General features: G+C 51.6%; 10 protein-coding genes across 10 annotated transcripts; 5 read left to right on the top strand and 5 right to left on the bottom strand.

Moving 5' to 3' along the window:
• The first annotated feature begins 85 nt into the window (after positions 1-85).
• On the top strand, positions 86-3,050 carry BCR38DRAFT_382863 (AdoMet-dependent rRNA methyltransferase spb-1). Its single transcript, XM_040857435.1, has 4 exons — positions 86-358; positions 414-2,238; positions 2,291-2,784; positions 2,849-3,050. The coding sequence occupies exons 1-4, from the start codon at positions 191-193 to the stop codon at positions 2,903-2,905; spliced, it is 2,544 nt and encodes an 847-aa protein (XP_040721450.1). The 5' UTR covers positions 86-190; the 3' UTR covers positions 2,906-3,050.
• A 129-nt stretch (positions 3,051-3,179) lies between these two features.
• BCR38DRAFT_331135 (uncharacterized protein) lies at positions 3,180-4,424 on the bottom strand (the record flags this gene model as incomplete). The annotated part of the gene is made up of 1 exon (XM_040855032.1): positions 3,180-4,424. One exon carries the CDS (start codon positions 4,422-4,424, stop codon positions 3,180-3,182), a length of 1,245 nt encoding a protein of 414 aa, XP_040721449.1.
• Positions 4,425-5,983: 1,559 nt separating this feature from the next.
• Positions 5,984-7,414, bottom strand: BCR38DRAFT_329794 (uncharacterized protein; the record flags this gene model as incomplete). The annotated part of the gene is made up of 3 exons (XM_040854905.1): positions 5,984-6,298; positions 6,367-7,191; positions 7,286-7,414. 3 exons carry the CDS (start codon positions 7,412-7,414, stop codon positions 5,984-5,986), a joined length of 1,269 nt encoding a protein of 422 aa, XP_040721448.1.
• Positions 7,415-8,035: 621 nt separating this feature from the next.
• BCR38DRAFT_418237 (ras-like protein Rab7) lies at positions 8,036-9,719 on the bottom strand. Its single transcript, XM_040859210.1, has 7 exons — positions 9,342-9,719; positions 9,225-9,278; positions 9,039-9,134; positions 8,799-8,978; positions 8,706-8,750; positions 8,552-8,654; positions 8,036-8,498 (listed from the first exon to the last, which is right to left on the bottom strand). The coding sequence occupies exons 1-7, from the start codon at positions 9,369-9,371 to the stop codon at positions 8,386-8,388; spliced, it is 621 nt and encodes a 206-aa protein (XP_040721447.1). The 5' UTR covers positions 9,372-9,719; the 3' UTR covers positions 8,036-8,385.
• An 862-nt stretch (positions 9,720-10,581) lies between these two features.
• Positions 10,582-10,980, top strand: BCR38DRAFT_303856 (uncharacterized protein; the record flags this gene model as incomplete). The annotated part of the gene is made up of 1 exon (XM_040854589.1): positions 10,582-10,980. A coding segment is annotated over one exon (399 nt), but the record flags the coding sequence as incomplete, so codon positions are not given.
• A 482-nt stretch (positions 10,981-11,462) lies between these two features.
• BCR38DRAFT_331387 (uncharacterized protein) lies at positions 11,463-12,740 on the top strand (the record flags this gene model as incomplete). Its single annotated transcript, XM_040855048.1, has 2 exons — positions 11,463-12,286; positions 12,350-12,740. The coding sequence occupies 2 exons, from the start codon at positions 11,463-11,465 to the stop codon at positions 12,738-12,740; spliced, it is 1,215 nt and encodes a 404-aa protein (XP_040721445.1).
• A 115-nt stretch (positions 12,741-12,855) lies between these two features.
• On the bottom strand, positions 12,856-15,026 carry BCR38DRAFT_22089 (nucleoside phosphatase family-domain-containing protein). Its single transcript, XM_040854250.1, has 3 exons — positions 14,502-15,026; positions 13,088-14,432; positions 12,856-13,029 (listed from the first exon to the last, which is right to left on the bottom strand). Exons 1-3 carry the CDS (start codon positions 14,737-14,739, stop codon positions 12,972-12,974), a joined length of 1,641 nt encoding a protein of 546 aa, XP_040721444.1. The 5' UTR covers positions 14,740-15,026; the 3' UTR covers positions 12,856-12,971.
• A 449-nt stretch (positions 15,027-15,475) lies between these two features.
• Positions 15,476-19,700, top strand: BCR38DRAFT_454265 (P-loop containing nucleoside triphosphate hydrolase protein; the record flags this gene model as incomplete). Its single annotated transcript, XM_040861688.1, has 4 exons — positions 15,476-15,748; positions 15,803-17,264; positions 17,702-17,977; positions 18,067-19,700. The coding sequence occupies 4 exons, from the start codon at positions 15,476-15,478 to the stop codon at positions 19,698-19,700; spliced, it is 3,645 nt and encodes a 1,214-aa protein (XP_040721443.1).
• A 190-nt stretch (positions 19,701-19,890) lies between these two features.
• On the bottom strand, positions 19,891-21,524 carry BCR38DRAFT_418230 (putative phospholipase). Its single transcript, XM_040859209.1, has 4 exons — positions 20,861-21,524; positions 20,219-20,800; positions 20,094-20,153; positions 19,891-20,035 (listed from the first exon to the last, which is right to left on the bottom strand). Exons 1-4 carry the CDS (start codon positions 21,154-21,156, stop codon positions 19,957-19,959), a joined length of 1,017 nt encoding a protein of 338 aa, XP_040721442.1. The 5' UTR covers positions 21,157-21,524; the 3' UTR covers positions 19,891-19,956.
• Positions 21,525-22,839: 1,315 nt separating this feature from the next.
• Positions 22,840-26,458, top strand: BCR38DRAFT_493579 (sterol-sensing domain of SREBP cleavage-activation-domain-containing protein; the record flags this gene model as incomplete). Its single annotated transcript, XM_040864706.1, has 3 exons — positions 22,840-22,871; positions 22,923-25,311; positions 25,371-26,458. The coding sequence occupies 3 exons, from the start codon at positions 22,840-22,842 to the stop codon at positions 26,346-26,348; spliced, it is 3,399 nt and encodes a 1,132-aa protein (XP_040721441.1). The 3' UTR covers positions 26,349-26,458.
• Positions 26,459-27,037: the final 579 nt, after the last annotated feature.

Raw genomic sequence — 27,037 nt, 5'->3', positions numbered from 1 at the left:
CAGACCCATTTCAATGCGTTAGCTCAGAAGGAAAGCGTTGGCGGGGCGCTATACCCGCTAGCTGATAAGCTCTTATCGCAGGACTTGGGACTTGCAAATCTCAAAATTTCTGGCGGGTCGGTTTTGTAGAACGAGCGAGCAGTTTGGTTCAAGTCAGCCAACTCGCATCCCGACCACACCCCTCCTCGCAATGGCGATCCAGAAGAAGAACGGCAAAGGCCGTCTTGATAAATGGTACAAGCTCGCGAAAGAGAAGGGTTACCGAGCCAGAGCTGCCTTCAAGCTGATTCAGCTGAACAAAAAATATGGCTTCTTGGAGAAAAGCAAGGTCCTGCTGGATCTTTGCGCCGCTCCTGGCGTAAGTTGCATCAAGCCTGCAAACAAATAACTCGTCTAATCGTTGGCGTTGGCAGTCATGGTGTCAAGTAGCAGCCGAGACGATGCCCCAGGGCAGTCTTATTGTGGGAGTTGATCTCTCCCCGATCAAACCAATCCCGAGAGTCATCACCTTCCAGAGCGACATTACAACCGACCAGTGCAGAGCAACCATCCGTCAGCACTTCAAGACATGGAAAGCCGACACCGTCCTCCACGATGGTGCTCCCAACGTCGGTACAGCATGGGTCCAGGATTCCTTCAATCAAGCCGAACTTGCGCTCCAGTCTATGAAGCTCGCTACTGAATTCCTGGCTGAGGGCGGCACCTTCGTCACCAAGGTCTTTCGATCCAAGGATTACAATTCCTTGCTCTGGGTCTTCAAACAGCTCTTCGCCAAGGTCGAAGCTACTAAGCCTCCCTCGTCTCGAAATGTATCTGCTGAAATCTTCGTTGTATGCCGTGGCTTCAAGGCTCCCAAGAAAATCGACCCCCGATTCCTCGATCCCAGATCGGTGTTCGCCGAGTTGAAAGACCCAGCTCCCAATAATGAGGTCAAGGTGTTCAATCCCGAAGTCAAGCGCCGCCAGAGAGGAGGTTACGAGGAGGATGAGTACTTGCAGTTTAAGGAAATCTCTGCTAGCGAGTTCATTCAGACCCTCGACCCCATTGCTGTGTTGGGTGGCTACAATAAACTCAACTTCAAGCAGCCCCCAAACGGTGATGTAGCATTGGCAGCTTTGGACAAAATGCCAGAAACTACGGATGAGATTCGTACATGTTGCGCCGATCTAAAAGTGCTCGGAAGGAAAGAGTTCAAGCTGCTTCTCCGCTGGAGGTTGAAGGTCCGCGAAAAGTTCGGGTTTCCCACCAAGAAAACAACACAGGACAAGGAGAAGTCTGCTCTACCCGAGGAGACCAGTGAAGTTGCCGACGTTGAGTCCATGGACGAGGAACTGAAACTCCAGGAGGAATTGCAAGCCATGAAGGACAGAGACAGCAATAAGCGGAAGCGCGAAAGGAGGAGAGAGAACGAGAAGAAGCAAAAGGAAATTGTACGCATGCAGTTGCACATGGTTGCTCCCATGGATATCGGCATAGAGCAGACAGGCCCACAAGGGAGTGATGCCATGTTTGCACTCAAGCCAATCGACAAGAAGGCTGCGATCAGCAAGATCGCAAAAGGCAGAATGGCAGTTTTGAGCGAAGCGGAAGCCAAGAAGGATCGGGACAGCGGAATCGGCTCATCCGGGGAGACTGACGACGAGTCTGATGAGGAAGAGGATCGTCTTGAACGAGAACTCGACGGCATGTACAACCAATACACGGAACGAAAGGCCGAAGCAGACGCCAAATACCGTGCGAAGAAAGCCAGGCGAGAACACAAGGATGACGATTGGGAAGGTGTCTCGGCTGATGAGCAGCAATCCGATGAAGATGATGACAAGCTCGAAATGGACAGTAGCGATGATTCGGACGAAGAAGACATGGGACCTTCAAAACCTCTAGTGACGGATTTGGATAATACACCTGAAGAATCAGGTGGACTTTCCAAACGAGCCAAGAGCTTCTTTGACCAGGACATATTTAAGGACATACCTGGAATTCTTGACGAACCTGAGGAAGACGCTGCGGAAGCTGTCGGTGTGGAAATGGGGGAAACGTCCGAAGATGAAGACATACCCCCACCGAAGCGGCAAAAAGCTCAATCAAAAGCAGCCAAGAAGCAGAAGAGGGCTGTCGAAACCGAAGATCCGTCTGACTCTGAAGATGATGATAGACGTCCTTTTGAGGTTGTGAAAAGGAATGATCAAGATGATGACTGGGAAGACAAAGACAAGCGGAAGCCAGACGGACGACTCGGTGAGCTTACCCCGTGTCCTTTCACTTCTTCCCCTACTAAACTAGCACTCAGACATCGACATCATCACGGCCGAAGCCATGACCCTCGCGCATCAACTGGCGACTGGACAGAAGTCGACTTACGACGTAATCGACGATGGCTTCAACAAGCATGCCTTGCGGGACCGCGACGGGCTGCCCGACTGGTTCGTAGACGACGAGGGCCAACACGACAAGCCGCACAAGCCCATCACCAAGGCGGCCGCGTTGGCCATCAAGGAGAAACTGCGAGCGTACAATGCTCGCCCCATCAAGAAGGTGCGCGAGGCCAAGGCACGGAAGAAGTTCAAGACGGCGCAGCGCTTCGAGAAGCTTAAGAAAAAGAGCGACCTGCTCGCCAACGAGGAGGGCATGACGGAGAAAGAGAAGGCAGACTCCATCTCGAAGTTGCTGGCCAAGGCCGGGCGCAAAAAGCCTCGCGAGCAGGTCCGTGTCGTCGTCGCCAAGGGTACCAACAAGGGTGTGCAAGGACGGCCCAGAGGTGTCAAGGGCCGTTACAAGATTGTGGTGAGTATCTTATTCTCGGTGTCATGTCGTCGTTGTGATTCAAGCCGTGTACTAACCCAAATAGGATGCTCGCATGAAGAAGGAGATGAGGGCATTGAAGAGGGTGGCCAAGAGGAAGTAGACGAGCAGTGTATGTAATCTGCAGGAAATTGAGGACAGGCGTTGTCTTCGGTACACCAAGTAAAAGATGACCTCATGCTTGGCATATTTCGAAAGGCGAACCAGCTTTCTGTAAAACCTTCATGTGAAAGTAAGATTGTAACTTGGTGTACAATTCTATTGTGAACAACTGCTTCAGAGCAGGAATGAATAATACTGTATAGGGAACAAGGTTGGTCTGCGTGTCTATCGGGCGGGTATCGTAACTCTGCGTCTACCACTCAACTCAGCTTAACTTAAGCCCTCCTACTCATGCTTGGAACATGATTGCTTTCCCTTGGTCGCGTCAAACGCTCAAAGTGGACATGTTCGCGGGCAAATTTATCCTCCAGCTCATCACTTCCTTCGTCGGCAGAACGACGCGGCAATGGCAACGGTACAATCTCGTCGCTGTTACCACTGTCACTCCCATTCTCACCGTCACTCCCGCTCCCTTCATCATGCGAGTTAACCAAGCGCCTCCAATCCCTCCTCTCCTTCGCCACAACCACACTATCCCTCGTCCTCAGTCCCAACAATCTTCCAACCCGCCCTATAAGGCCCCCAGCGGGTTGTTCCGCAATATCCTCCCGGTCAGTGCCACAGACCGCGTCCAATTCCCCTACAGCCTCGATCATAAACTCAAAAATACGGTGGGCCTCCTCCACAATATCTCGCCGTTCCTGTGGCGTAAGCAGCCGCGCCGACGACTCGGCCAGATGTTTCTTGAACGACTGTTTCAAGTCGTCGCCATCGTGCGGGGTGTCGAAGGTGAAGAACTTAAGTGGCAGGTTGGAATCGTCGTCTTCCGACGAGTCAGAGGACGATGACCTGCCCATGATGGAGGCAGGAGGGGATAGCGAGATGGAGTACCAGAAGGACGCGTCTATGCGCGACAGGGTTGCTCTGATAAAACGCCCGCCGCTGAAGAGTGCCATGTAGAGGACCCAGGCGTACGCGAGGAGGACGTGGGGCCGAGCTTGGACTTCTCGCCGGATGTGGGTTACGAAGTGCGAGAGAATGGTCTTCTCGGAGGCTAGATTGAGCTGTTCCTCGATCACGGAGCTTGGCCAGCCGGTGATGGAAAAGATGTCTTCCTTGAGGGCTTGCGTCCGTGTCAGGCCGGGTGTGTGTAAGTGTGCTAGGAGAGAGTGGATCCTCGTGCAGACGGTAGGTTGATGTGGCGCATCTAGGACGTTGTGGGTGTGGTGAATGGTAGCAGATGGTTTGCAGACTTGGCATGAGTGCTCATCTACTGAGATGATGTTGCATGCCGGAAGAGGCTGGTCCAGAATGTCCTGCCATAGCGATTCGAACGTGCTGTATATAGGAGTAATATGCAAAAGTCCGGAGACATATTTGGTAGGGTCATCGGTCCGAAGTGGGATAGCTAGTGGGAGCCTGTAGATGACGAGTTTGTTGAGCTTGGTGTGGACTGATCTGGTGGCGGCGTTGATCGAGTCTGAGAGAGGGCGGACCTGGTCCGCAGTTTTGGATGACATTATATCACAGCGGGGTGACGAGCAACAAACCTAGGAGAAAATGTAGGGGATAACCAGAATCACGACATGTTGAGAGGTGGTTGTAGGGGTTTGATATAGGTAAAATGAACGGGCTGTGGACTCGGACAGTAACCCAACCCACGAGTGAATATGTTCTCGGCCAGGAGGTCACAATGCCCGCTCAGAGGAAACCATGTTATGCTGTCAGAAAGTCGCAGGTGCTCCGAGTTGGTCTTGTCTTGGAAGAAACAGGAAAGCAACCAACAGCCCAACTGACGGAAAGAGATGTGCACCAACCAGCCGCTAGAAGTCAAGCACCCCTACCACTCAACTGATCATAGGGCTGACGAACACAGGTCGCCTGATAACGACTTCCTACCCGACGAAAAAGGGGAGCGAGTGAATCCAAGCAAGTTTCATCAGATTCTGAGTCAGTGTTCGCGGAAGGAAAGCGTCATGCGGGACGGGATAAAGTGCAGCTCCTTCTGTATGCTTGCATAAGGTAATCAACGAAGGCAAAAAGCAGTCGTGCTTGCGGAAGGTAATCACCTGAAATCGAGAGTGAAGGATAAACGAACACACGACATCAATTTATGCGTGGTGCTTGTTCACAAGATCAAAAATGAGTCAGGCCAAGATACGGCTGGCTCTTCACTTGCAGTTGTCGTCGACGGTCTCCAAGTTCTGCGACTCGACTTCGTAAGGTATTGTGACGTCGGGTCATGATATACTGGACCATGAAGCGGGATGAAGTGTGCCTCCGCCAAGCCCGCATGTGGGACCGGTTCATTGATCGGGAATTTCGAATTCGCCATCCGCCAACAAGAAATACGGTGGACCTTTTCTCTTATTTGGCGGGGAAATCATCCAGGAATGCGTAGATCGGCATAGATCAAATGTGGAAAGTGGTACCGGTTACTCGGAGAATACTGCCGCGCGGGTTTTAGAGTTCGTAGGACGTCACAAGGGCACGGATGCTGTTAAGGGTCGATCTTCGACAGCAACCGCGATCCTGGATTAGCTGGGAGCTGACTTCAGCTGAGAATTTGGCATGCTGACGCAGAGTAAGCAGCGGTACAGACGAGGGCTTGGTGGACAGCCATTGTGTAGTCTGGGTCATTCAGCATGATTTGATTCCGGTTGCGGGCGGCTGCAGCGAATCGACCAAGAGAGAGATGACAAACTCGAGAAATTGGGGCACTACGACCTGCTGTAGCATACAACATTAATAATCCACGCGTCATAACAGCGCAGCCGTTTGTGCGTGACGATCTGATCTATCCGACCATACGGAACTTGATCTCCGCAAGGTTTATGCATTCTCCGTGTTCGGTGGTGTATTTAAGTTCATTCGCAGATGGCTTAGATCCGCCCGGACGCAATGACTACACATACTTCTCGGAGGCGTGAATGGCTTCAGTTCTGGAACATGTCGTTAATACCAACTTCTATACCAGTTATTGACGCATCCAAAGCTCGCTCGGAATGTGCCAATATACTCTATGAAAATGCAATTACCGCCCACAACGCCATGCCCGGCCCCAAGCTAATGTATTTTTCTATGCATTCAACGGCCTCGAACTGGTATCAAGGACCGTCTTGCCTTCATCTACCTGTTCCTGGCTTTCGTGATTGATAAATAAGAATGACAGTAGCACAATGCCTGCCCCAACCCAGTACAAGAAACTAGAGAATTGCTGATACTGAATCATCTCGCCAACGAGGGAAAGCGGGATGGTAAGAGACAGCCCGACGGTCACGATGAGGGGCGTGGTAAGCAGCATGGCGTAGGCCCATGACATATCGCTGATGAAGGAGGATATCGAGTTGAGCAGGATAATAGCCCAGACTTGGCCGGTGGGAGGCATGGCGAACTGCAGAATCTTTGTTAGCCACCGAATATACACCGTTTCTATTCCTTCGTTGGGGAGGGAGAGCTTACAGGTTCGATTCCACTAAAATGCAATATAAAGAAAACAGGCCACAAAAAGATTACATTAAACACTCCCACAAGCCCAAAGAACAGAGGCATGCTAACTCTCTCCTCATTGCCTACGCGCTGTTTCATGACCGTGATGTACAGCCCATAAACCACGGCACTAAACAACGCCATCGCATCCCCAATCGCGATCTGCTGCTGGCTCTTGTGCGGGAAATTGCCCCTGTTCTCATCATTATCCTCACCGGACAAATCCACAGTGCTAATAAGCACAATCCCCGCGAGCGATGCGAGAACTCCAACCAGCTTGCGCACCGAGAACCCCTCGACCTTCATGACGGCGCAGAAGACGAGCGTCCACACGCTGCTCGTGGACGTGAGGATCGTTACGGAGCCCACGCTCGTGTACTCGAGACACGCGGATGCGAAATAGTTGGCGAAGAACCAGAGCATGCAGAACTCGAGGCTCAGCCAGGCCGTTTCACGGAGGGTCAGCTTGTCAACACGGCGTGGATTGATGCCTTCCAGCGCTTCCAGGGTAGCTGCCTCTTCGTCGTCATCATCATCGGAGCCCATGAGTAAGCGCTCGCCCGCCGTCGTATCCTCATCTTCCGGATGGCTCTGCATCTTGATACGCTCTGCGGCTCCATCCAATGGCGCCAACGACCGTTCTCGCCATGCTTGCAGCGCTATGCACTTCACTTGGCTGAGGCTGCCGTTTTTGTGTAGGTGTTGGAGGGAGATGGGAATCATGGATAGGGCAAACATGGAGGTGTTTATGTACACGACGAAGAAGGGTTTATCGTAGGTGTGATCTGAAAAAATGTACTATTGTTTTCGTGCGGGTTAGCTAGCTGTTCGAAACCTCTTTCCTTCTATTTACATGACTGCTAAAGGTTGTTTAGGGCCGGGGGCGACTCACGCTTGCTAAGAAATTCGACGTCGTCCACAAGCAGACCGTCACGAGTAAACACGCGAGCCCCAGTGTTCTCCTTGCCATATTGAAAAACCTCCCTTTCCGCTTGGAGCTCGCTGCGCTCCGCCTCGACATGAACGAGGCCGAGAGGTCTTCCATCGGGGTCATCGGTTCCGACATAATCCTCTGCTGCATTCCTGTTCCCGGCGCCAGTTCGGACGGAATTAAAGGCTCTGACGGCGCCATGCCGGAGGGATAGAAGGGTCGAGTTTTCGATCTAACGTGCGTTGTGCGTATAGTGAGTGTAGTTCCAACTTCTTTCGTCTTAGGTGTTGTCCAATTTCGCAGTACGGGTCGGCACCTTCAGAACGAGTCGCAATCGCAGACGCAGTGGTAAAGAATGAGTCCTCATAGGGTAGATAGGGCGGCCGGCGATTAAAAGAGAGAAGGATTTCTTGAGGAGTGAGTGACGTTGTTGAGATTTGCTCAAACGAAGTAGATGAACGGTTTCAGGGCCGAGGTGGGTAGGATGACACGAGCGGTCGGTGCAAGACATTTCTCCCGCGTCGCGGACCCCTGAAAATCGGTCGCTAATGAGACTCGAACAAGCCGGGTAACGAGTTGGGCTGAGCCGTCAGCCCGACGCCACCACCACCACCAATGAGTCATTCTACAAGTTTCTGGAGATCAAATCAGATGACTGGTCATATGCGCAGTAGGTTTATGAAGTCGAGACACGTGCTATGCAAATTAAACTCCGAGGTTGAACGTGTGTATCATTGCCGCGGATTTCCGACCTCGTTATCCGTATATAAGTAAACAGAAACACAAACCTTTGCTGTGTATCAACTACTCGCTGCAACTGCCGCGTGTTCATAGACCATCCTTGAACAACCTTGACAAAAACTCCCAGAATCTTGAGACCAATTTGGTCCAATGAATCTTAATTAAGTACAATTCGGATGCACCGCATATATGCTACTAGCACTCGACTCAAACGAAACCCTCAAGCTGGCGTGTACTGGGCCAGTCCTTCCGCCGGAACGACATCGTGGCTCGGAAGCAGCTTTGTCCTCAACACGCATTACCCCAGAGAGAAAACCAGATTAGCAGGCGCATCCATCACGGTCGTTCTCGATGTGGATGTTGATGGGATCCTGTCCGAAGTCGCCGCTAAACTCCTCTGACTCTTCCTGCGCAAGAGCGTTTCGCGCAATCACTATCACATGGATGTCAGACATTGTCTTCAAGTTTCCCCAGTACTGAACTTACCCTCGAAGGCCTGCTCGACATTGATGGCCTCCTTGGCAGAAGTCTCAAAGTAGGGAATGTCACCCTTGGAGTGGCAAAAGGTCGCTGCTCTCTTACTTGAGATCTAGACGGTATTAGTTAAGATTTGACGAGTACAATATGCGACCAAACGTACAACTCTCTTGCTCTCCTCGACATCAATCTTGTTACCTAGAACGACCTGTATGATAATTAGTAATGCCCACTTACGGGACCGGATTTTTCATACAAAGGGGAAGTTTTCAGGGTCTCTTGGTGACGCTTGGATCAGGAATTCATCTCTCCAACTGTCGAGTGCATCGAAGCTCTTTGAATTGTTGACGTCGAATACCAAGACGCAGCAGTCGGCACCGCGGTAAAATGCAACGCCTAAGGACTGGAAGCGCTCCTGGCCAGCCGTATCCCAGAGCTGTCTTATATCAGTACTCCATTGCCAATAAAACCATGGCTTTCGAGCGAGCCTGCGTACCTGCATAGTCACCTGCCTATCGTCAACCAGAACCTCTCGAGTTAGGAAGTCGGCGCCGATGGTGGCCTTGTAGCTTGCGCTAAACTTCTTGTTGACCTATCATCGCCGCATCAGTCCAATATTTCCATTTGATTTTGCATGATAATCCTGTCTATCGATCTCGATAGTTAAGTCGGAGGAACGCACATATTGGTTCATCAAACTCGTCTTTCCTACACCGCTATCGCCGAGGATGATAACCTATTATAGAGTATTGTCAGTACTTGGACCCTGTTCGGTATCATACTCCAATATGAACAGTACCTTCAGGAGGACCTTCTTCCTAGAAGCCATGATGGAGATCAAGTTCAACGGCTCTGTCACTCGTGCAACGGCGTCCGACTGTGTATTGACTGAAAGAAGCTCGGTCGGGTGTCCAAAATGATTGATTCAATGTGGGAAGCATATGCGCCCGGCACAGTGTCGATTGCTTGGTCGAACAAAGTCGAGTGCTGGAGTTGGTTGCTAGTTGACGAGCTATGTCAATGTTGTTGACGGGAGCAGCAGTGGCAAATGAGCTCCAAATCGTCGGGGGAGCACAAGACCTGCGGCAGTCATTGCTCCTAGGCACCGTCATTTACAAGGCAACTGGAAGGCCCGAGCGTATCAAACTATCAAACAAGCCACTTTATTCCCAGCGGGCTGGAGCCCCCACACACTTTGAAGCCACATGATATCAACCCCCAGCCAGAGCCCCAGCAACTACAATGAACAATGGGACTTGTGTCAATGATTCAATGGACCTATCACCCAACCTTGAAAGTCTCCAGATGCCAAAGATAACAAAGGAACTCGTAACCTGGAGTAATTACAGTCCTCTATCTAGTCACGTAGGCTATTTTACTTAGCATTGCAAAATTGTTTGCTTTTGATGACAATGTGAGGTTGAGGTACCTGGTAGTTTGGTGCTGTAGTCCAAGTTGACAATAGGTGTACTTCGTACTTCATAGTGAATGCCTGGTAATAATCCACGGGGAAACCACGCTTGGGGAGAAACCGGAGCAACCCATCCTTTCAATTGTCCTGTTGGAAGGAGCTGCGCTTTCTCGACCCCGTACCAAGGCTGATGAGTAAACCTTGCACTTGCAGTCCGGCGCGCCCTCAACCTCGCAATGACATCACTCTTTTGGGGAAATCAATGATAGTCATGCTTATCATCGCTCTGGTGAAACCAAGGGTCTCTCGTTTATAAAGTCATCAGCTCACCAAATTGAAGGGCTCTTTTTCTGCAATACCAGATTAATCGTCATTGGAGTATTCAAAAACATCATTCACCATGGTCGCCATTCGCATCACAAACATACTGTTTGGTAGCATGCACGCCACCCGGTACAGAGCCCCTCGGACCTATCGCCGCTTCGTTACAACTCCCGGCTTGCTTGCCCAAGGATATGGCGATAGCAACGGAGGAGGCCCAATCTCAGAGAATCCCCAGAAGCAACCCCCGTCAAACAAGGCTCAGGAATCATCAGAACACCCTGGTCCTGCCCCCCCGGATATCGGTAAGGGCACCGGAGGCGCTACTAAAGCTGCTTTTTCCGAGAGTATGACCAATGCTATCTCAGCTAAATCTCCAGCGGAAGCAAGTGCCCAATCCGGTGGCTCTCGATCCAAACAGGCAAAGGAAACAGGTTCAAGCCCCACCGGCGGCGAAATTGGCGAAGGTGACAGCGGTTCTAGTGCGGATAAGGCAAGTCGGGAGGGGGGTGAGGCGCTCAAGGGTCCGCGAGGCAAAGGTACGCCGTCGCCGAAGATTCACAACCAGGCCATACCGGGCACGAAGGAGGGATTGAGCCAGGAGCAAAAGAACGAGGTCGAGCTACATAACAAAGATTTTAACAAAAGACATGATCGGGCTCAACCCGCGAGCGATGACAAGGTGGACAAGAAGTTCTGGAAGGGAACGTAAGGGATAAGATTTCATGAATTCGAGAGAGCATGGGCTGATATTTCATGTTATAGGGCTGGACGTCAAGGTACCGAGAACGACTGGAATGCTTAGCAGGCTACAGCTGTCGAGGTTGAGCAACAATGGGAAGACAATTCGGGATATTGTGGTTGGGGGCTTCGTTGCCGGTCATGTTTATACCAATATTGCATGCACACTTGAACTCGACGGACAAGTTGAAGCGAGCCAAGCGTGATAATTATACACAATAGTCAAGTAATGGATAGTGCGCCAAGCCGGAAATCGGGCACTATCTTTATGAAGGTTTTCGGAACTTGAAGCTAATGTCAGATCGGAGATATTATCCCATATCCCGATTTGGCCAGTGCGCGACACATGCCAACCTTCATCCTCTTCGTCAACACCATGTACATCATATTTCACACCAACTTATCATCGTGACCCATGGAACCAAGTAAATCCCCCTCAGACCCTTAATGGCTGAACCAGGCCTCCTCTCCAGGGTCCACAGCCTGGGTGACCTCGACCTCGCCGCCCTCCTTTGCTTATTAAGCCGCGAGCACTGCATCATCAGCACTGAGCCCGAGTATGTCGACGATCTGCTCGAGGAGCTGCACCTTGTCGCCTCGCAGACCTTCAACCTCAAGCCCACGACCCTAAAATGCACCCCACATACCACCCTCGACGACTTTGCCGCCTCCATTCTCCTCACTGGCCCCAACACGACGCCCACCCCGCGCTCTAGCTCGCCGCTGCTTACACGCAATAACCCCAACCCGGTGACGGACTCGTATTTCCACAACCCGCCTGCATCATATCATACTCATACCGCCTCTCATCAAACCTTACGCGCCCTCTCTCCCCACTCGCAACTCTCAGTTGGCAGCTACACAACCCTTCAACACCCCCACAACAACAACAACAACAACAACAACTCCCCGCAAATTGCCAACGTGGTACTCGCACGAGACCTGGACCGCGCCCCCAAAGCAGTGCAGATACAAGCGCTAGAGCTTCTGCGGACCCGGCGCATCTTCACACGCACTAGCGTCCAGGCGGCACCGAAGCAATTCCTGTTCATTGCGGTGCTGGGGGCAACGGGGATGGGAAGGGATGAGCCGAGACTCACGGAGCATCTGAATGATTTCTTTTATATTGCGCATTGGCATGATCCACTGGATGGGTTTGCGCACCTTGAGGAGCTGGAGGAGCAGGATGGGGATGAGGAGGCGAGTATTGCGAGTGGGGAGAGTGTTGTGAGGAGGAGTTTGGGTGGGACGTTGAGGACCGGAGCGGATGGGTTTGGCAATGGTTATGGAAGTGGTGGCAAGGAGACAGGAATGGGCGATGGGCAAACCCTGAGGCTGTTGCACGAGCACGACATCTCGGCGCTGGTTGAGGCTAGTCGGCTGGTCAATGTCGATATTGAGATTCTGAGGTATCAGATGAACATCATCTCGTTCCTACGGATGCACCGCGCCGTGGCCGGGGGGGTATCACCCGTCGCGACAAAACACTTCGATCAGCTACTCAAATGCCTGGCTGCGCTACATGGACTGGACTATGCAACGCCAGGTCTCGTTGCGCTGGCGGCGAAGAAGATATACATGCACCGCGTTCGTATAGTGGCGCCGGAGAAGGAGCGGAGTATGCAATGGGGCAGCGAGTTAGCCATTGTTGAACAGAATCTCGAGGGTGTAGGACCCGAGGACGTGATTGAGGATGTCCTGGGCATGGTCGCAGTCCCTTTATGATACCCCATAGAACGATGCTCAAACAATGCTATCGATGCATAAACTGCGCTTCGAATGTCACGAATGACTGCTTTCCTGTACGGTTCGTCTGCCTACTCCAAACCGGGGGGCACGTCATGAACCATATATACACATACAACCAAACGCCAGCCTTTTGGGGGCCCCTTGCCAATGTCCCTCAGTCATTATATATATCTGTAAATGCTTACGCCGCCTTGGAATTCAATGCTTTCAATGAATCTCAGTCACCTTGCAGGTCCAGCCGGAGCCCTTCGCTAAAAGAGGCAAACTGCGATATCATTAGTAATTCGTTTGAGAATGCGTAGGTTTTCCAGAATATTGCTTACCTAGCTCCCAAACACCAACCCAACTCGTTGTCCTTGATCTTCTTCGCAATACGAACCTCCCGATCAATGGGCATTTCGTACCCAGTGTGCAGAAGACCAATCATGAAATTCAGGTCCAGGCAATACTCGCCGCGGTCACGTAGCTCGTCAAGAGCGCCGTTGATGCTGCTGAAGACACCCCAGGCCTCTTCGCCGCCGCAGACGGTGTTGGTCAGGTCGTGGAGCTCGCGCAGGGTGAAGGAATCCGGCATGCCGAGGGGCTTGAGACGGTCGTAGAAGAACGAGAAGACGTAGACATCCTCCTTGGCGAAGGTCTTGGCCAGTGAGGGCTGGTGCACGCCGTTGAAGGAGCAAGGCGAGAGTTTGCAGCTGGCGTCCTTCTTCAGGATCCTCTCAGCCATGTTGCGGCACTGTGCGGGGGCAGGGTTGGAGGGGCCAACCATGGTCAGCTCGACCTTTCCTGAGGCCAGGTCATGGTCGCTGCCAAAATCAACGGTGATGGTGTCGTTCTGTCCAGCGTTGATGCAGGGATTGATGATGGGTTTTTTCAGCCACTCCTTACCCTTCTTTGACTCGGCTAGATCATTGACCAAGTTGAGGTGAATGGAGTTTCGTGCAGCCATCAGACCGTACCCAAGGTGAGAGTGTTGGTAGAGCTCAAAGTCACGCCCGCCAAAAGCCAGGCTGTACTTGTGGTCGCCCTCCGCCAGCTTCTCGGGCATACCTCCATCAGGCGCTCCCTTGAAAGTTGGCTCAAAGACGATCTGCGTAGAGCCGCCGCCAAGGTCAAAGATGGCTGCAGTCGGGCTTTGGTCAGGTCCGCCAATCTTGCCCAAAAGGTAGTTGGTCGTGATCCAGGCATAGACTCCCTCGTCAGATCCGTCCATGATGGCAACGCCATTGTCCTCGCGAGAAACAACTGGGAATGGGTAGTCCTGCTCCAGATGATTTCTGACAGCCTCGAGAATCTTGTCACTAGCTTCGGCGCCAATCATTCGGAGGCCAGCCGTCGCCTTGACGGCAACAGGGCTGCAACCCTTCAGCTTGTCGGGAACCGTCGTCATGGCCACGGCCATAAGAGCATCCAAGGTCTTTGCGGCGGCAAGAGGATCGTCCTTATACTTGCTCAAGCCACCCACGCTCTTCTCGGTCATCTTGAACTCCTCCTTCTCTAACTCGGGGGTGGGCCCGCAGTTGTTGAACTTGTACACGTGGATACGAGATCCAGTGCTGCCGGCATCGATCATGAGGACATATTGGACGATTGGTTTGTCCTTGGAATACGACCTGGTGCACGTCTCGGTACCGTATGTCGAGTCGGAGGGGACTTGGCCTCCTTTCGATACTGCAATTCCATACGTCAGCCATTCTGGCCTCATCTTACAGGTGTCCCACGCAATTCAGTTTAACTTACCACCTTGGTAGATATCCACACCCTTCGGCGACAAATAGTAGAAGAGGAAGACCAAAAACACTACTATTGCAGTGGTCTTCAACCACCGCGTCTTCTGTGCCTGATTCATCCAGCCGGCTTGTAGCTTGTCTAATATGCGGTTCTCTCTTTGTGCGTGATTGTTTCCGTATCGCGCGGGTTTCTCGTGAGGATCGCGAGCGACGTGCTTCGTGGGCAACGATACTGATGTTCTCCTCATAGACGCATCTGTTTTTCCCCCAGAGGAGAAATAAGGAAGGGGAAGAGAGTGAAAAGAACAAGGAGAAGTACGCAGAATCCCGAAAGCTCACACGTCAGTGACAAACGACCGCGATTAAAACCTTACGGGACAACTGATAGGACGTGCATCGACAACTCTAACAGGATGCCTTAGAATGGATGTGTAAGGAGAGAATCGTGGGTCTGCGTAAGATCAGTTCGATTGAGGAGCAATCTTGAAATCCAATTTCGGTAAATTTCAACCCATTAATCCATGGGCAATTGAGGGTCCTACGTTGCAATACCGCGACTTGGCCTTTCCAGGATCCCCACGCCCTTTGGCCCCTTTCTTGGTGGCGTTGCAGGTACATATCCCTGTCCTGCCTGCTATTCTTGGTTTTGCTTTAGCCACCGATAGGTGCTTGGCAGAAAGGAAGTCACTAGCCACACTCTAACTAGCCAGTTGTCGATGCGCTTCGACGAGTCTAATGCTGACGTACAAAGGTTGCCTGAGATCCATCTTGACTGTGTCCTATGAAGGTCAAGATTATTTAGTTGCTCAATTAATACCGTCCCAGTGAAGTCTACCCTCCTCACCTCTTTCTCTCCGTTTTCCCGTTTCCTCATCTCAAGGTCTTCATATCGTTCTACGGGAATTTCATTGCTTGAACAGTAGTCCCGGGTCGGCGTATTATAAGTACTGCACAAGGAGATTTGAGGACCTAACCTAGAGCAAAATGGACGTTCATCTTCTCGTCTACGATTTATCAGGAGGGCTTGCAAAACAACTATCTATGAATCTGCTCGGATTCCAGCTTGATGCCATCTATCACACGTCAATCGAACTAGACAACGTCGAGTATGTCTACGATGGCGGCATCAACACGATTCATCCCGGAAGCTCGCATCTTGGCCAACCCCTTGAAAGACTGCACCTAGGGAAAACCCAACTCCCGTTAGAAATCATCGTGGAATATGTTGACTCGCTCAGGGACATATTCACGGCAGAGGTAAATTTCTAATGTTGACATTTGGTCGCATAACGACGGCTAATCAATCCCTAGGCCTACGATCTGTTTCGACACAATTGTAACAACTTCTCCAATGATCTTGCCACATTTCTGCTAGGCCATGGCATTCCGGAACACATCAGAAGTATGCCACAAGCAGTACTCGATTCTCCATTCGGAAGAATGATGCAGCCCCAGTTAACGCAGATGGTCCAAGCCAAGAAGGCTCAGCAGGGCGGTCTTCTCGGCATCCAGAGTGATCTACGCAGCAACCCCAATGCAGCAGCATCTGGAAACCATTTGACGGTGCAGACGAATGGACATGTTGCACCTGGGACTGTGAAAGTTGCACATAACCTTCAAGAACTAGACGCGCTACTTGAAGGTGCCAAAAAGTCTTGCGCCATCATCTTCTTCACAATGGCGTCTTGCGGGCCCTGCAAAATGCTATACCCATCATACGATCAATTGGCTGCGGAACCTGACGGAAAGGCCACGCTGATCAAAGTCGACATATCCGAGGCTTTCGACGTGGGCCAGCGTTATGGCGTCCGAGCAACCCCAACTTTCGTGACTTTCTTGCATGGTAAGGAGCAAGAACGCTGGACAGGAGCGGACGGAGCCCGTTTAAGGAGCACCGCGAATATGCTTGTCCAGTTGGCTTTCCCAGTTCATCTACATCAATCCCTAAACCTGCCACACTTTGCGAGCCCGGAGGTCAAACCGGTACTTTATGCCAAGGTTCCTCCGCTTGATAAGTTGATTTCCAAAATGGGTGGTACGGCGGCTGGCGATCCCGCGGTACAAGAAATCAAACACTTTATTGAGATCAGGGCGAAGGCGGGTCCAGCACAAGCGACGCTTCCAGACTTGGAACGCTTCTCTGAATTCCTACGAAGTGCTGTGAAAGACTTACCTGTGGAGGTCATGTTCACAGTCGTTGATCTCTTCCGGTGCGCCCTTGTGGACGCAAGATTCAGCGGATATTTCGCGGAAGAAGCTGGTCATAAAACAGTCGTTACTGTGCTTGATTACGTCAATGGTCAGGCACAATGTCCATATGCGCTGCGTCTGGTCACACTGCAGATGACTTGCAACCTGTTCTCTAGTCCACTTTATCCGCATCAGGTTTTGGCACAACCTCAACTGAGAAACCCGATTACGCAGTTCTTGTCCACGAGTTTCTTAGATTATTGTCACCACAATGTCCGGGTTGCTGCTTCATCCTTGTTATACAACATCGCATCCTCAAATAGCAGTAAGAGGAGGGAGGCATCTGGAGAGATTCTCCCTGAAGCCGACCAGGTTGAGCTTGCGGCATCGGTTCTAGAAGCGATATCGCAGGAAGAATCATCAAAAGAGGCGCTACATGGCATGCTGTTGGCATTGGGTTACCTGGCTTACAGCGTGCCATTGGAGAGTGAATTGGTCGATCTGCTGAAAACCATGGATGCGCAGGGCACCATTCTGGCGAAGAAGAAACAGTTTCCAGAGGAAGAGCTGGTTGACGAGATTGGTAATGAGTTGTTTGGCAAGGGATTGAAGAAGACATAGGGATACAGCAGATCATTAGGGGTAAACTGTTCGACTGCGAGCTCAAACTCACTCACCTAGTCTTTCAAAGGTGGTGCCAAATTATGCAGGCGGTGCAGTGGTTGGTGTTACAAGAAAACAAACTTCCCGCATAAGAGCAAAACTTCACTACCGACATCAACACACAATCTTCAAATTTTCATCAGTCTGCACTTCAGTGTAAATTACATGGCGAGATTTTCCAAAATCAGACAACATTCATTGCCAGCTTACACGACAATCTTTGGAGCTGGATACCCCCCATCGTGCTTCTCATTCAAGGCGGGGCAATTGTACTACACCCGCCACATCAGAGCAGCAACACGTTCCCCACTAGCAGCTGCCCTAGCAACAATCGGAGCGGTAAGTAAACAAATCCAGTCGCCTCCAGCCGCCGAAAGAAGCCGATGTATGGCCCATACGGCACACTCCACACCCCACGCTTTCGAGACATCATCGACGCCATCTGTGAAACACTGACTGCGATCAACGAGCTGCCGATGGAGACGCTACATTCAGACACGATGAGGACGGTGCGTTCGTCTGCGTCGACGCCATCGCTGCGTTCGCGTGATGGCACTGTACCGTCGCACATGACGAAGATGGACGGAGGCAATGTGAGGGTCGTGGTGCGTGTGCGAGCTTTCTTGCCTAGAGGTATGTGGTTCCTCGTTTGAGTCGTCGGGGGATTCTTTATGTGTTGTGTTTTGTTGAGCGCGAGGAACTGACATTTGCGAATTGTACAGAGATCCAGCGCGGCGCAGAGTGCCTCATCAGCATGGACCCCGTAACGCAGTTGACAACGCTACATGTCCCCAACGACTCGGACCCCGCGAATTCGCGGGCAACGACGCGCAAGGTTCTTGACGAGAAGTCGTTCACGTTTGACAACTCGTTCTGGAGTCACGACATCGAGGATAAGCACTATGCGCATCAGGAAGACGTGTACAACAGCCTGGGCGAGGAGTTTTTGGACCACAACTTCGAGGGCTACCACACTTGCATATTTGCCTACGGCCAGACTGGTTCTGGAAAGTCTTACACAATGATGGGGACGCCCGATAAGCCGGGCCTCATCCCCCGAACATGCGAGGACCTCTTTGAGCGTATCGAAGCAGCGCAGAACGAAACGCCCAACATATCTTACCACGTGCGCGCGTCTTACTTTGAGGTCTACAACGAGCATGTGCGCGATCTGTTGGTCCCAGTGGTTCCGAACCAAGCGCCATACTACCTGAAAATCCGCGAGTCTCCAACAGAAGGCCCCTACGTCAAAGACCTGACTGAGGTGCCGGTTAGGAACATCAACGAGATCCTGCGATACATGATGAAGGGAGATGCGTCGCGGACGACGGCCAGCACCAAGATGAACGACACGAGTAGCCGAAGCCATGCCGTATTCACCATCATGTTGAAGCAGATTCATCATGACATGGAGACGGACGAGACAACAGAACGCAGTTCAAGAATTCGGCTTGTGGACTTGGCCGGAAGCGAGAGGGCAAAATCGACTGAAGCTACAGGACAGAGACTCAGGGAGGGAAGCAACATCAACAAGTCGCTTACAACATTGGGGAGAGTCATTGCCGCCTTGGCGGATCCCAAGCCACGTCGAGCAAGCGGCAAACGTAGCAAAGACGTCGTTCCATACCGAGACTCTATCTTAACCTGGCTTCTCAAAGACTCACTGGGTGGCAACAGCAAAACCGCCATGATTGCATGTATAGCGCCATCCGACTACGAGGAGACCCTTTCGACCCTTCGATACGCGGACCAGGCCAAGCGGATTCGCACACGCGCCGTGGTCAACCAGGACCAGATCTCGACAGCAGAGCGAGATGCGCAGATCGCCGCCATGGCCGAGGAAATCCGCGTGCTTCAACTGTCGGTTGCCGACACGCGGCGACGGGAAAGAGACCAGAAAGAAAGCGAGGAGCGGCTCGAGGAGTACCAGAACAGCGTTGTGGCCATGCAGCGGCTGATGGAGGAGCGCAGTATGGTGTCCGAAGGCAAGATTCGTAGCTTGCAGACTGAGAATGAAGCGCTGCGGCTACATCTGAAGCTCGCGCTTGAGAGCCTCAAGAATCCGATTCCCGAGGTGGTTGTTAACACTAAGCCGGCAAGAGAAGGGGACGAGACGGATAAGGAGAATATGAACCCTGACGGAGGGAAGGATGGGGAGTTGGTCGACGAGGCCTACTTTGATGAGGATGGCGAATATTCGTCTGAGGTGTATGAGGAGAAGGCGAATGATATGCAGGACTACATGTATGATTTGCTGAAGGACCTGTCATTGTTTAGACGGAAGATTAGTGATGACAAGGACCGGTTTCTGGAAGAGAACTCGAGGAACCCGCTGGGTGTTCGAGTCAACGTCTAACGGTAGGAGCCTTGGATACGAGATAGTGTTAGAATGTTTTGTCGCGTTTGGTATTGGAAAGGCAAGGTGTTTGGAGTATAGATAGCGATGGAAGCAGGGATAGGCGCCTGAGCTTCATACCCGGGTGCATACATGATGCTGTGCTGTTGCATGACTATCTATTACTAGTTGCTTAAGAATGAACTTACAGTCATGTTCACATCTGGCCGCACTTATCTTGTGGAGCTTCGTGCATGTGGCCCCTGATTTATTTACTCTACCTACTGTTGGCCAAGTTGATGTTTCGAACGAAAGAAGTCAAGGGATAAAGCGGTCCGCTAAACTCCATGTCGTACCTTTACTCGAAGTTCAGTCCTGTTGACGTAAATCCTTGAAGGTGCGGTCTAGGCTTACCAATAGTTTACGGCTACACATAGCCCGTCTTCGGAACAAGACTGCGACACTTTGTGATACCTAGCATCTCATTCAGTATCCAACATTGCTCCCTCCGAGTATGTAAAGTAAAGGGTGCGACTTACCACATGGCTGGCAGGTAAAGCATATCCCCAGGATTCAGCGTGAGTCTAACCGGGCGTGCTAGACTCGAGTACCTAGTTGTTTTCTCCGCTGGCTCATCCGGATCCCATGTAGCAAAGGGGACATTGTCTCCCTCCTCTAGCTGCAAGGTCAGACCGTTTCCGTCCCGCACATAGGTCGCGGGGCGCAGCTCTTGCTCGTTGATGCACGGCTGGCATAGCGCCGGGAGGAGGACGAAGTGTTTCTGTCCCGCTATTTGGACGTAGATGTTCTCATAGTTGTCCCGGTGCAGCGCCGTCACGGATTTGGAGTTGCCAATCCACATGTTGATGGCATCCGGCTCCTTTTGCAGTGCTATACGAGCGAAGGGCACAGACTTCTCGACTTCAGAGAAAAGCGACACGTATTCATGCCGAAGGTTGTCGTTCTGTGTTTGTGCATACCTAACCTCGGTGTGCTCTGCAGTAGGTGCCAATTCCTGGCTGGTCAGGTACTCGAGGAACTCCTCGAACGGCTGGTCTTCCTCCTGCGGTTTTGCGAATACGGTGTGCCCTTGTTCATTGGTGGTCGAGGCGTCGGCGTTCCTGTACTTAAGGGCTCAGCTTTCATCGTCGTGACTCCCGAGTTTCAGACCGTTGACCAACCCGAATGGAGTTACTGCCACGTTGACATGATGGCCGTACAAAGCCTTCAAGAGATATCCCGAAGACCACGCTTTCGTAGCTGTCCAGTCTTTGGCGCCTTGGCGAACGACGAACGGTGTGTTGCGGGCCACAAACCGCATGAACTCGAGCGGGCTTGGTTCCTCGTCTAATTCGTCGACAATAGACGGGTTCAGTTCGTTGAAGCTCGTGATAAGCTCCGCTACAGGGTCCATCTCATCAATGATGACGGTAGCCTGCAGTAGTGATCCAATTTCTGAACTTGATTTATTGAACATTCGCAGCTCACGAAAAATTAGAAGCAAGATCCTTGTGTCCGAAGTTGCTTCTCCACCCACAACATCGTGGACAAACTCAATAGAAATTGCCGTTCGTCCTTGATCAGCCCTATGAGACTATCCCCCATCACACAAATGATGGATCTCGTGAGGCTGTCAGCCTGTCCTGCAAGCTTCCGAGCAGATGGATCGGCAGCGTGATATTGTCGATGAGTAGACCCCGGCGTTGTTTCCGGATCGCAATAAACCGGCGTATCATTGGAGTTCCACGGAAAAGCTGGGGTCTCCAAGGTCTCGTTCAATGGTGCCTCACAATCCGTTTTGCCCTGTCCAATCGCGGCTTTCCGTGTCATCAGAATGGTCTGACATTTGCTCCGGGAACACGCGATTTTTGATGGTTTTTTTATTGTCTCTTATTGGGTTAGCGGCAGAAACCCAGCATGGTCGACACATATAAGTCTCGTGAATCTCCCCGTCAGCTGCCTTTAGTTACAAGAAACCTGTTTCCACCAACTGACTTCTTGCGTCTGTCCCTCCAAATCCCACGAGCTGTTGCGCTTTGCGCTAGAACCTGCGCCCACATTCAATGCCGCCAAACTCTTGAATTTGGATTGGAAGTGGGTGTGCACCTCACATCTGGCGTTTCCAGTTCAAGTGCAATGGCTTCGGATATGTTTCCACCAGAGGCCAACATACTAAAACTCTGGACATTTGGTAAGTGATGCACCCAGGAGTTCTTACCAGCGGCTGGAAGGTGCGATGGACGAAGACGGCAGGTGCCACCTGCAGAATTCGAGTCTCTAGCAGCTAGCAAGCCCTACATACATACCTACTTTGAGGTGCGAAGTTCTTCGTACGTCAGTCGGCTTGCCGGGGGCTTGCCGGGTGTCTTCCTAAGGAGGATGCCGTGAGCAGCACAGAGGCCGATTCAAATGGAGCCTCAGGGACATGCCGAGCATTAATTTGTGGCAGCCCATTATTAACCCACCCATCCAATTGGATGCGTTCCAAGGCGCCTGACCTCGTGGGACCGCGGGGAATCGGGCAGCAATGAGTGTGACCGAAATTGTCGAGAGAACCTCGAGAATGAGTTTGAAGAACTCTAAATCTTTGATATTAACCAAATTTGTTGCTTGTTTCTCGCTCTCACAGAAGCTGGGATGGGCCTACTTCACGGAGTGTGAGCTACAAGCATTATGGATTAGTGTTTAGGGAGGGTCAACCACGCACAGTTTAGCGTCCAAGCTCCGACCGAGGGTCCTCGATTTTTGCCTTTCGACCGTGGCGTCGTTCTCGCTAAAACACATTTGCAGCGGTGCGGGCTACTGTCCTTTAGCTCGATACTTGATAGGTCTCCTACAACTCGTTCAATCGATTCGCCGAATTTCACTCGATCCATCGATCTCAGCTAGAAAAATCCCGTACTGTACTTCGTGAGATTTTACCTTCAATTGATTCTCACCCCTCTCCCCGCGTCTATTTTGTTGGTCTCTTTTCTAACATTGTCAAGCTTCGGCCTAGTCGTACTCCGGCTCGAATCCAGTATCCTATGATGCGCTGCCGGCACTTGTCGCAACGAAAGGCCATCTCTGGCAGCTCACATGTATCTCGAACCAACTTTCACTGCCTCTTGAATCGCTGAGCCACTACGAACCGATTGACAGTTAGATATATGCCTGGAGGATGATTTGGTACCTTTTGTATCCTTTTAGAGGGTAGGTAGTTGCTGCTTCGTAGAGACTTGCCTAGTTAACACGAGTTTCAAGAACCACCGAAGCTCCCGTCCTAGCTCCAAACCATCCCTTGCGGAGTGCCTTCGCGCGATATGGGCGGTATGCCGCCCGCCACGTTGTCACCACGCTTCTGATATCCGTGTCAGTTGCATCGCTACTTGTATACCCCTTCCCGTTCCTCTATACAACCGACTTCTCGAATGGCGCCTCCAACCTTCCGCACCACGTGTGGACCGAGGCCCAACCCCTCGAGGAGAAGAGTGGCGTTGAGCCCGATGTTATCATGCGAACCGTATGGGTGCATGGGAATTACATGGAAGCGCTGAGCCGCGAGGTTCTGCTGGGTGCCCTCGAACTACAGGATGAGCTTCTTGGGCCCACTGAGAACTTCAATCCCCGCCAGGCACCAAATGCCACACCGATGCCACATGGGCCCGCATTCGAACTGAGTACAGAACAACGGGATGCCTACCACGTCGTCAATGGACTCACAGAGGAGTCTTGGTTCTTCCACTCACCGCTACAGTACTGGTCATGCTCCGCCGATCAAGTCATTGCAGATGAAGACATTTTGACGACCGTCAACGAGAGGAAGACGCAGTCTACATCAGTCAATGTCACATTGAGGCATTCAATTGTTTTTAGCGGGAAGCGCTTCGAGGATCGCCGATTGCTTGCGGCTGACGCCCTTGTCATTACTCTCATACACATGCGGGACTCCCCCGTTGGCCGCATTTGGCAGGCAAAGACTCAAGCACTCGCTAACAAGTTGAGCGACAAGTGGGATGTATACGGTCAACAGAGCGCCAACGTCCCGAGTCAGCTGTACGAGTTTCAGTTTCTGCCCATGTCATACCAGGATACTTTGGCTCTCGGCATCGCATATTCGCTTACTTTGGTTTATTTCATAATCAGCCTCTCCAAGTTGCGTGCAGTCAAGTCCAAGGTGGGGTTGGTCACCACGGTCATGGTTCAGCTGATTGTGTCAGTCATTTCGAGCTTCACCATATGTGCCCTTCTCAAGATTGATCTCTCCAAGATACCTAGGTTCGCCTATCCCGTCGTCATATTTTCAATGAGTCTCGAAAACATCTTCAGGCTCATCAATGCTGTCATTCTCACATCGTCCGATGACAACACGAGTAACAGGATAGGTCACGCATTCGGCGAAACAAGTCACGTGGCCCTCGCCAGTGTCGCGCAGAATCTGCTAATACTCTGGGGCTTGTCTAATATCGTATCCCCCGGGGTATCGGCATTCTGCACCTTTGCAGCGATAGCGATTATATTCGATTTCTTCTACCTGTCGACGTTCTTTCTATCTGTTCTCAGCGTCGACGTTCGCCGAACTGAACTCGGTGACGCCCTTGCCAAGGCATCTATTCGCAACCAGAAGGGTGCAGCCGAACCGCTGGGACGGCAGTCATGGGTGGATGCGATGCTGCAAGGCAAGATTGCCATGTCAACGCGTATAGCTGGTACTACCGTCATGGTTGGGTTCGTCTTGATTGCACAGTGGCACTTTTTCGAGAACGAAAGCGTCCTTAGAACCCTGGGGCGCATCTTCTACATTTCGAGGAAGTACAAACCTTTTGGGTCGTATCGATCATCTCTACTTGTAGATATTCACCAAGCCAGGAGTCCTAAATCGTGGCTCCGTCTTCAGGATCACGAGACAGCCCAGGAAGTCATTCATGTCGTCAAACCTGACGCTCACAGCTACATCGCCCGGGTATTCGAACCTCTCGTCTTCGTGCTCAAGGGAGCCGACCGCAAGCAAGACATGAAGGAACGCCTTTTCCTTCCTGCCGTTTATGATTTCGCACGCCATCAATCGACTCCGTTCATTGTCACTGTGCTTGTGGTAGCAGCTGCTATACGACTACTTATGAACTACCTTCTCTGGGACGAGCTAGGAGAGACATCAATGGCTGATAATCAAGAAGAGGAGCCTTTGCTCGCCGTCAAGACTCTGGGTAGCGGCCACTCTCTTGATGTGGCCATGCTCTCTGCGTCCTCGGATGGGCATATCGTATCTGTTGGCTTGGACAGACAAGTTCGTGTCTGGGACGTCAAGACCGGAGGAAAGAGCTATGTCCTGCCCGACAACGACGGGGTGGACATCACTTTTCCGATATTGGCCATCTGCATCAATGATGACTCGCACTGGTTGGCTCTACTCACCATCGACACGGTGATGCTATGGAATCTGCTTGATGAGCGTTGGGGACCATCTGTACGTGTGGACCGTGCCAAGCACAAACCGGAGGGCTTCTTCTTCACTGTCGCCGAATCACAAGATAGCCAGATCGTGCTCATTGTTCGTCGCGATGGGACTATGACAGAGGTGCGGCCTGAGAAGCAAGAGTCTAGGAGCTACGTGATTTCCGACGAGAGCGTGGTCGTTTCCGTTGGCTCTCTTGTTGAAAAATGTAAGTGATGCAGATTCTACTTGCCCACGTAATCTCGGTGCCTTCAGAGCTAATCATAACTGCAAAAACTGTAACAGCTGTCACAAAAGTAATGACATCTTCCCGCGAAGGTCAAGTCTACTGTCTTAGCCAAGACCCAACCGGCTGGAACAGCTACCCCGTCAATATACCACGTCCCCAAGAACGAGAGTTTATGTCAATCGTGGCCTTGCCCGAACTCGGATTTTTGCTCGTCGTTCGAACCAATTCCGTCGACCTTGTGGATGCCCACGACTACCTGACATTGCACTCCTTCCGAACAGATCCAATTCAGCCAAAGTCGTTGAAGTGCTTCCACTCGAAGAGACGACAAATGAATTGCGGCTCGGTAGGCCTGAAATTTTTGACCTTTGCGTATCTCAATGCTTTCACAAGAGACTTAGTCGTCCAAACATACCGTCCGCAACATGATGGGGAATCGATCTGTTTCCGCGTCCCGGGCCAGCCCGTGAGCAAGACCTGCTGTCGATGGCCACAAACCAAGGAGGCCCGTCGCGTCATCCAAGATCCTGGGGTGTGGGAAGCGCTCCCCACAGGTTTCATTATAGGAACAAGAAAGAAGACCAACCCTACACCGCAACGGCAGAGTGTTCAACCTCAGCCCATCCCCACCGGCCTTCGCCGCCGCCGTCTTAGTCACAGTTCAGATTCGTCAGCGAACTCTCAGCAGAATCGAGACGACTGGGAAGTGTGGATGTTGTCACAGCTTGGCAGAGTTGAGACATGGGAGACCACCTCCTTATGTCCCGACGTCGAAGAGGATGAGCATCTCTTTGCTACGAACCTCGGGCCTATGGTACGTGTGGGGCGAGGAAGCGTCGCTGTGGGTCTGAGCAATGTGATCAAAGTCCTCATAATTGGGCACGAGAGATTTGATGTTGGAGCCGATGGCTCGCTTTTGGAAAACGGGCTGCGTGCTGTGGCAAGTCGCAGGCGCAACAGGCCCTCGACTGTTCGCATCAACCGGCCTAGTATTTCCACCCTCTGAGAAGCTATCTCAGATTGGCATTGGGCGTTTCATCAATGTTGATAAAATTTAGAGGGGCAGTGAGCCTTCGGGGTTGAGATATATTGGCGTGATCTATATGGTGGTTGGGCTAGATATGCATGATATCCTTTGCTTATTGCCATCGGCGCTTCGGTCGTTTACACGGAGGGATGCTGGGACCGGAACACATGACGGGATGATGAGTGCGCAGCAGTACTTGGTCAATATTGTTAGCCACATATTTTGATATGAGAAGTCTCGGTAAGAGGCTACAGCGGCACCGTTTACATACATGGAATACTGTCCGTAATATACAATGCTTGAATGACATTATACGTCATCAAGGGATACTTGAACTTGGGAGGTTTTCTCTCGTGACTTGATGAGGTCGCCTTCATTGGACGCCGTATGAATGTGGCCCAGGGGTCTGTTGCAATTACCAACCGTATTGGCCACCATTTTGAACGCACCCTGGTTTCTCATGGGATCGTCGCGAATCTGACCTCACTTGTTTCTCAACCTTTACTTGTAAAACACACTGAATTGAGAGGCTGATTGATTCTATAGCTTCCTACGAGCTCTCTTTTAAGAGGCAAGTTTTGCTTCGAGGAGTACTTCGATATCAAGCTGCTCTTCGTTATGCATAGGCCGTATTCGCCTATCACGCCTTTCCTAAGCTGATTGAATCA

The sequence above is a fragment of the Pseudomassariella vexata genome (genome assembly GCF_002105095.1).
Source record: "Pseudomassariella vexata strain CBS 129021 chromosome Unknown BCR38scaffold_1, whole genome shotgun sequence".
NCBI classification, from domain to species: Eukaryota; Fungi; Ascomycota; class Sordariomycetes; order Amphisphaeriales; family Pseudomassariaceae; genus Pseudomassariella; species Pseudomassariella vexata.
This window is presented reverse-complemented; position numbering and strand designations above follow the sequence as displayed.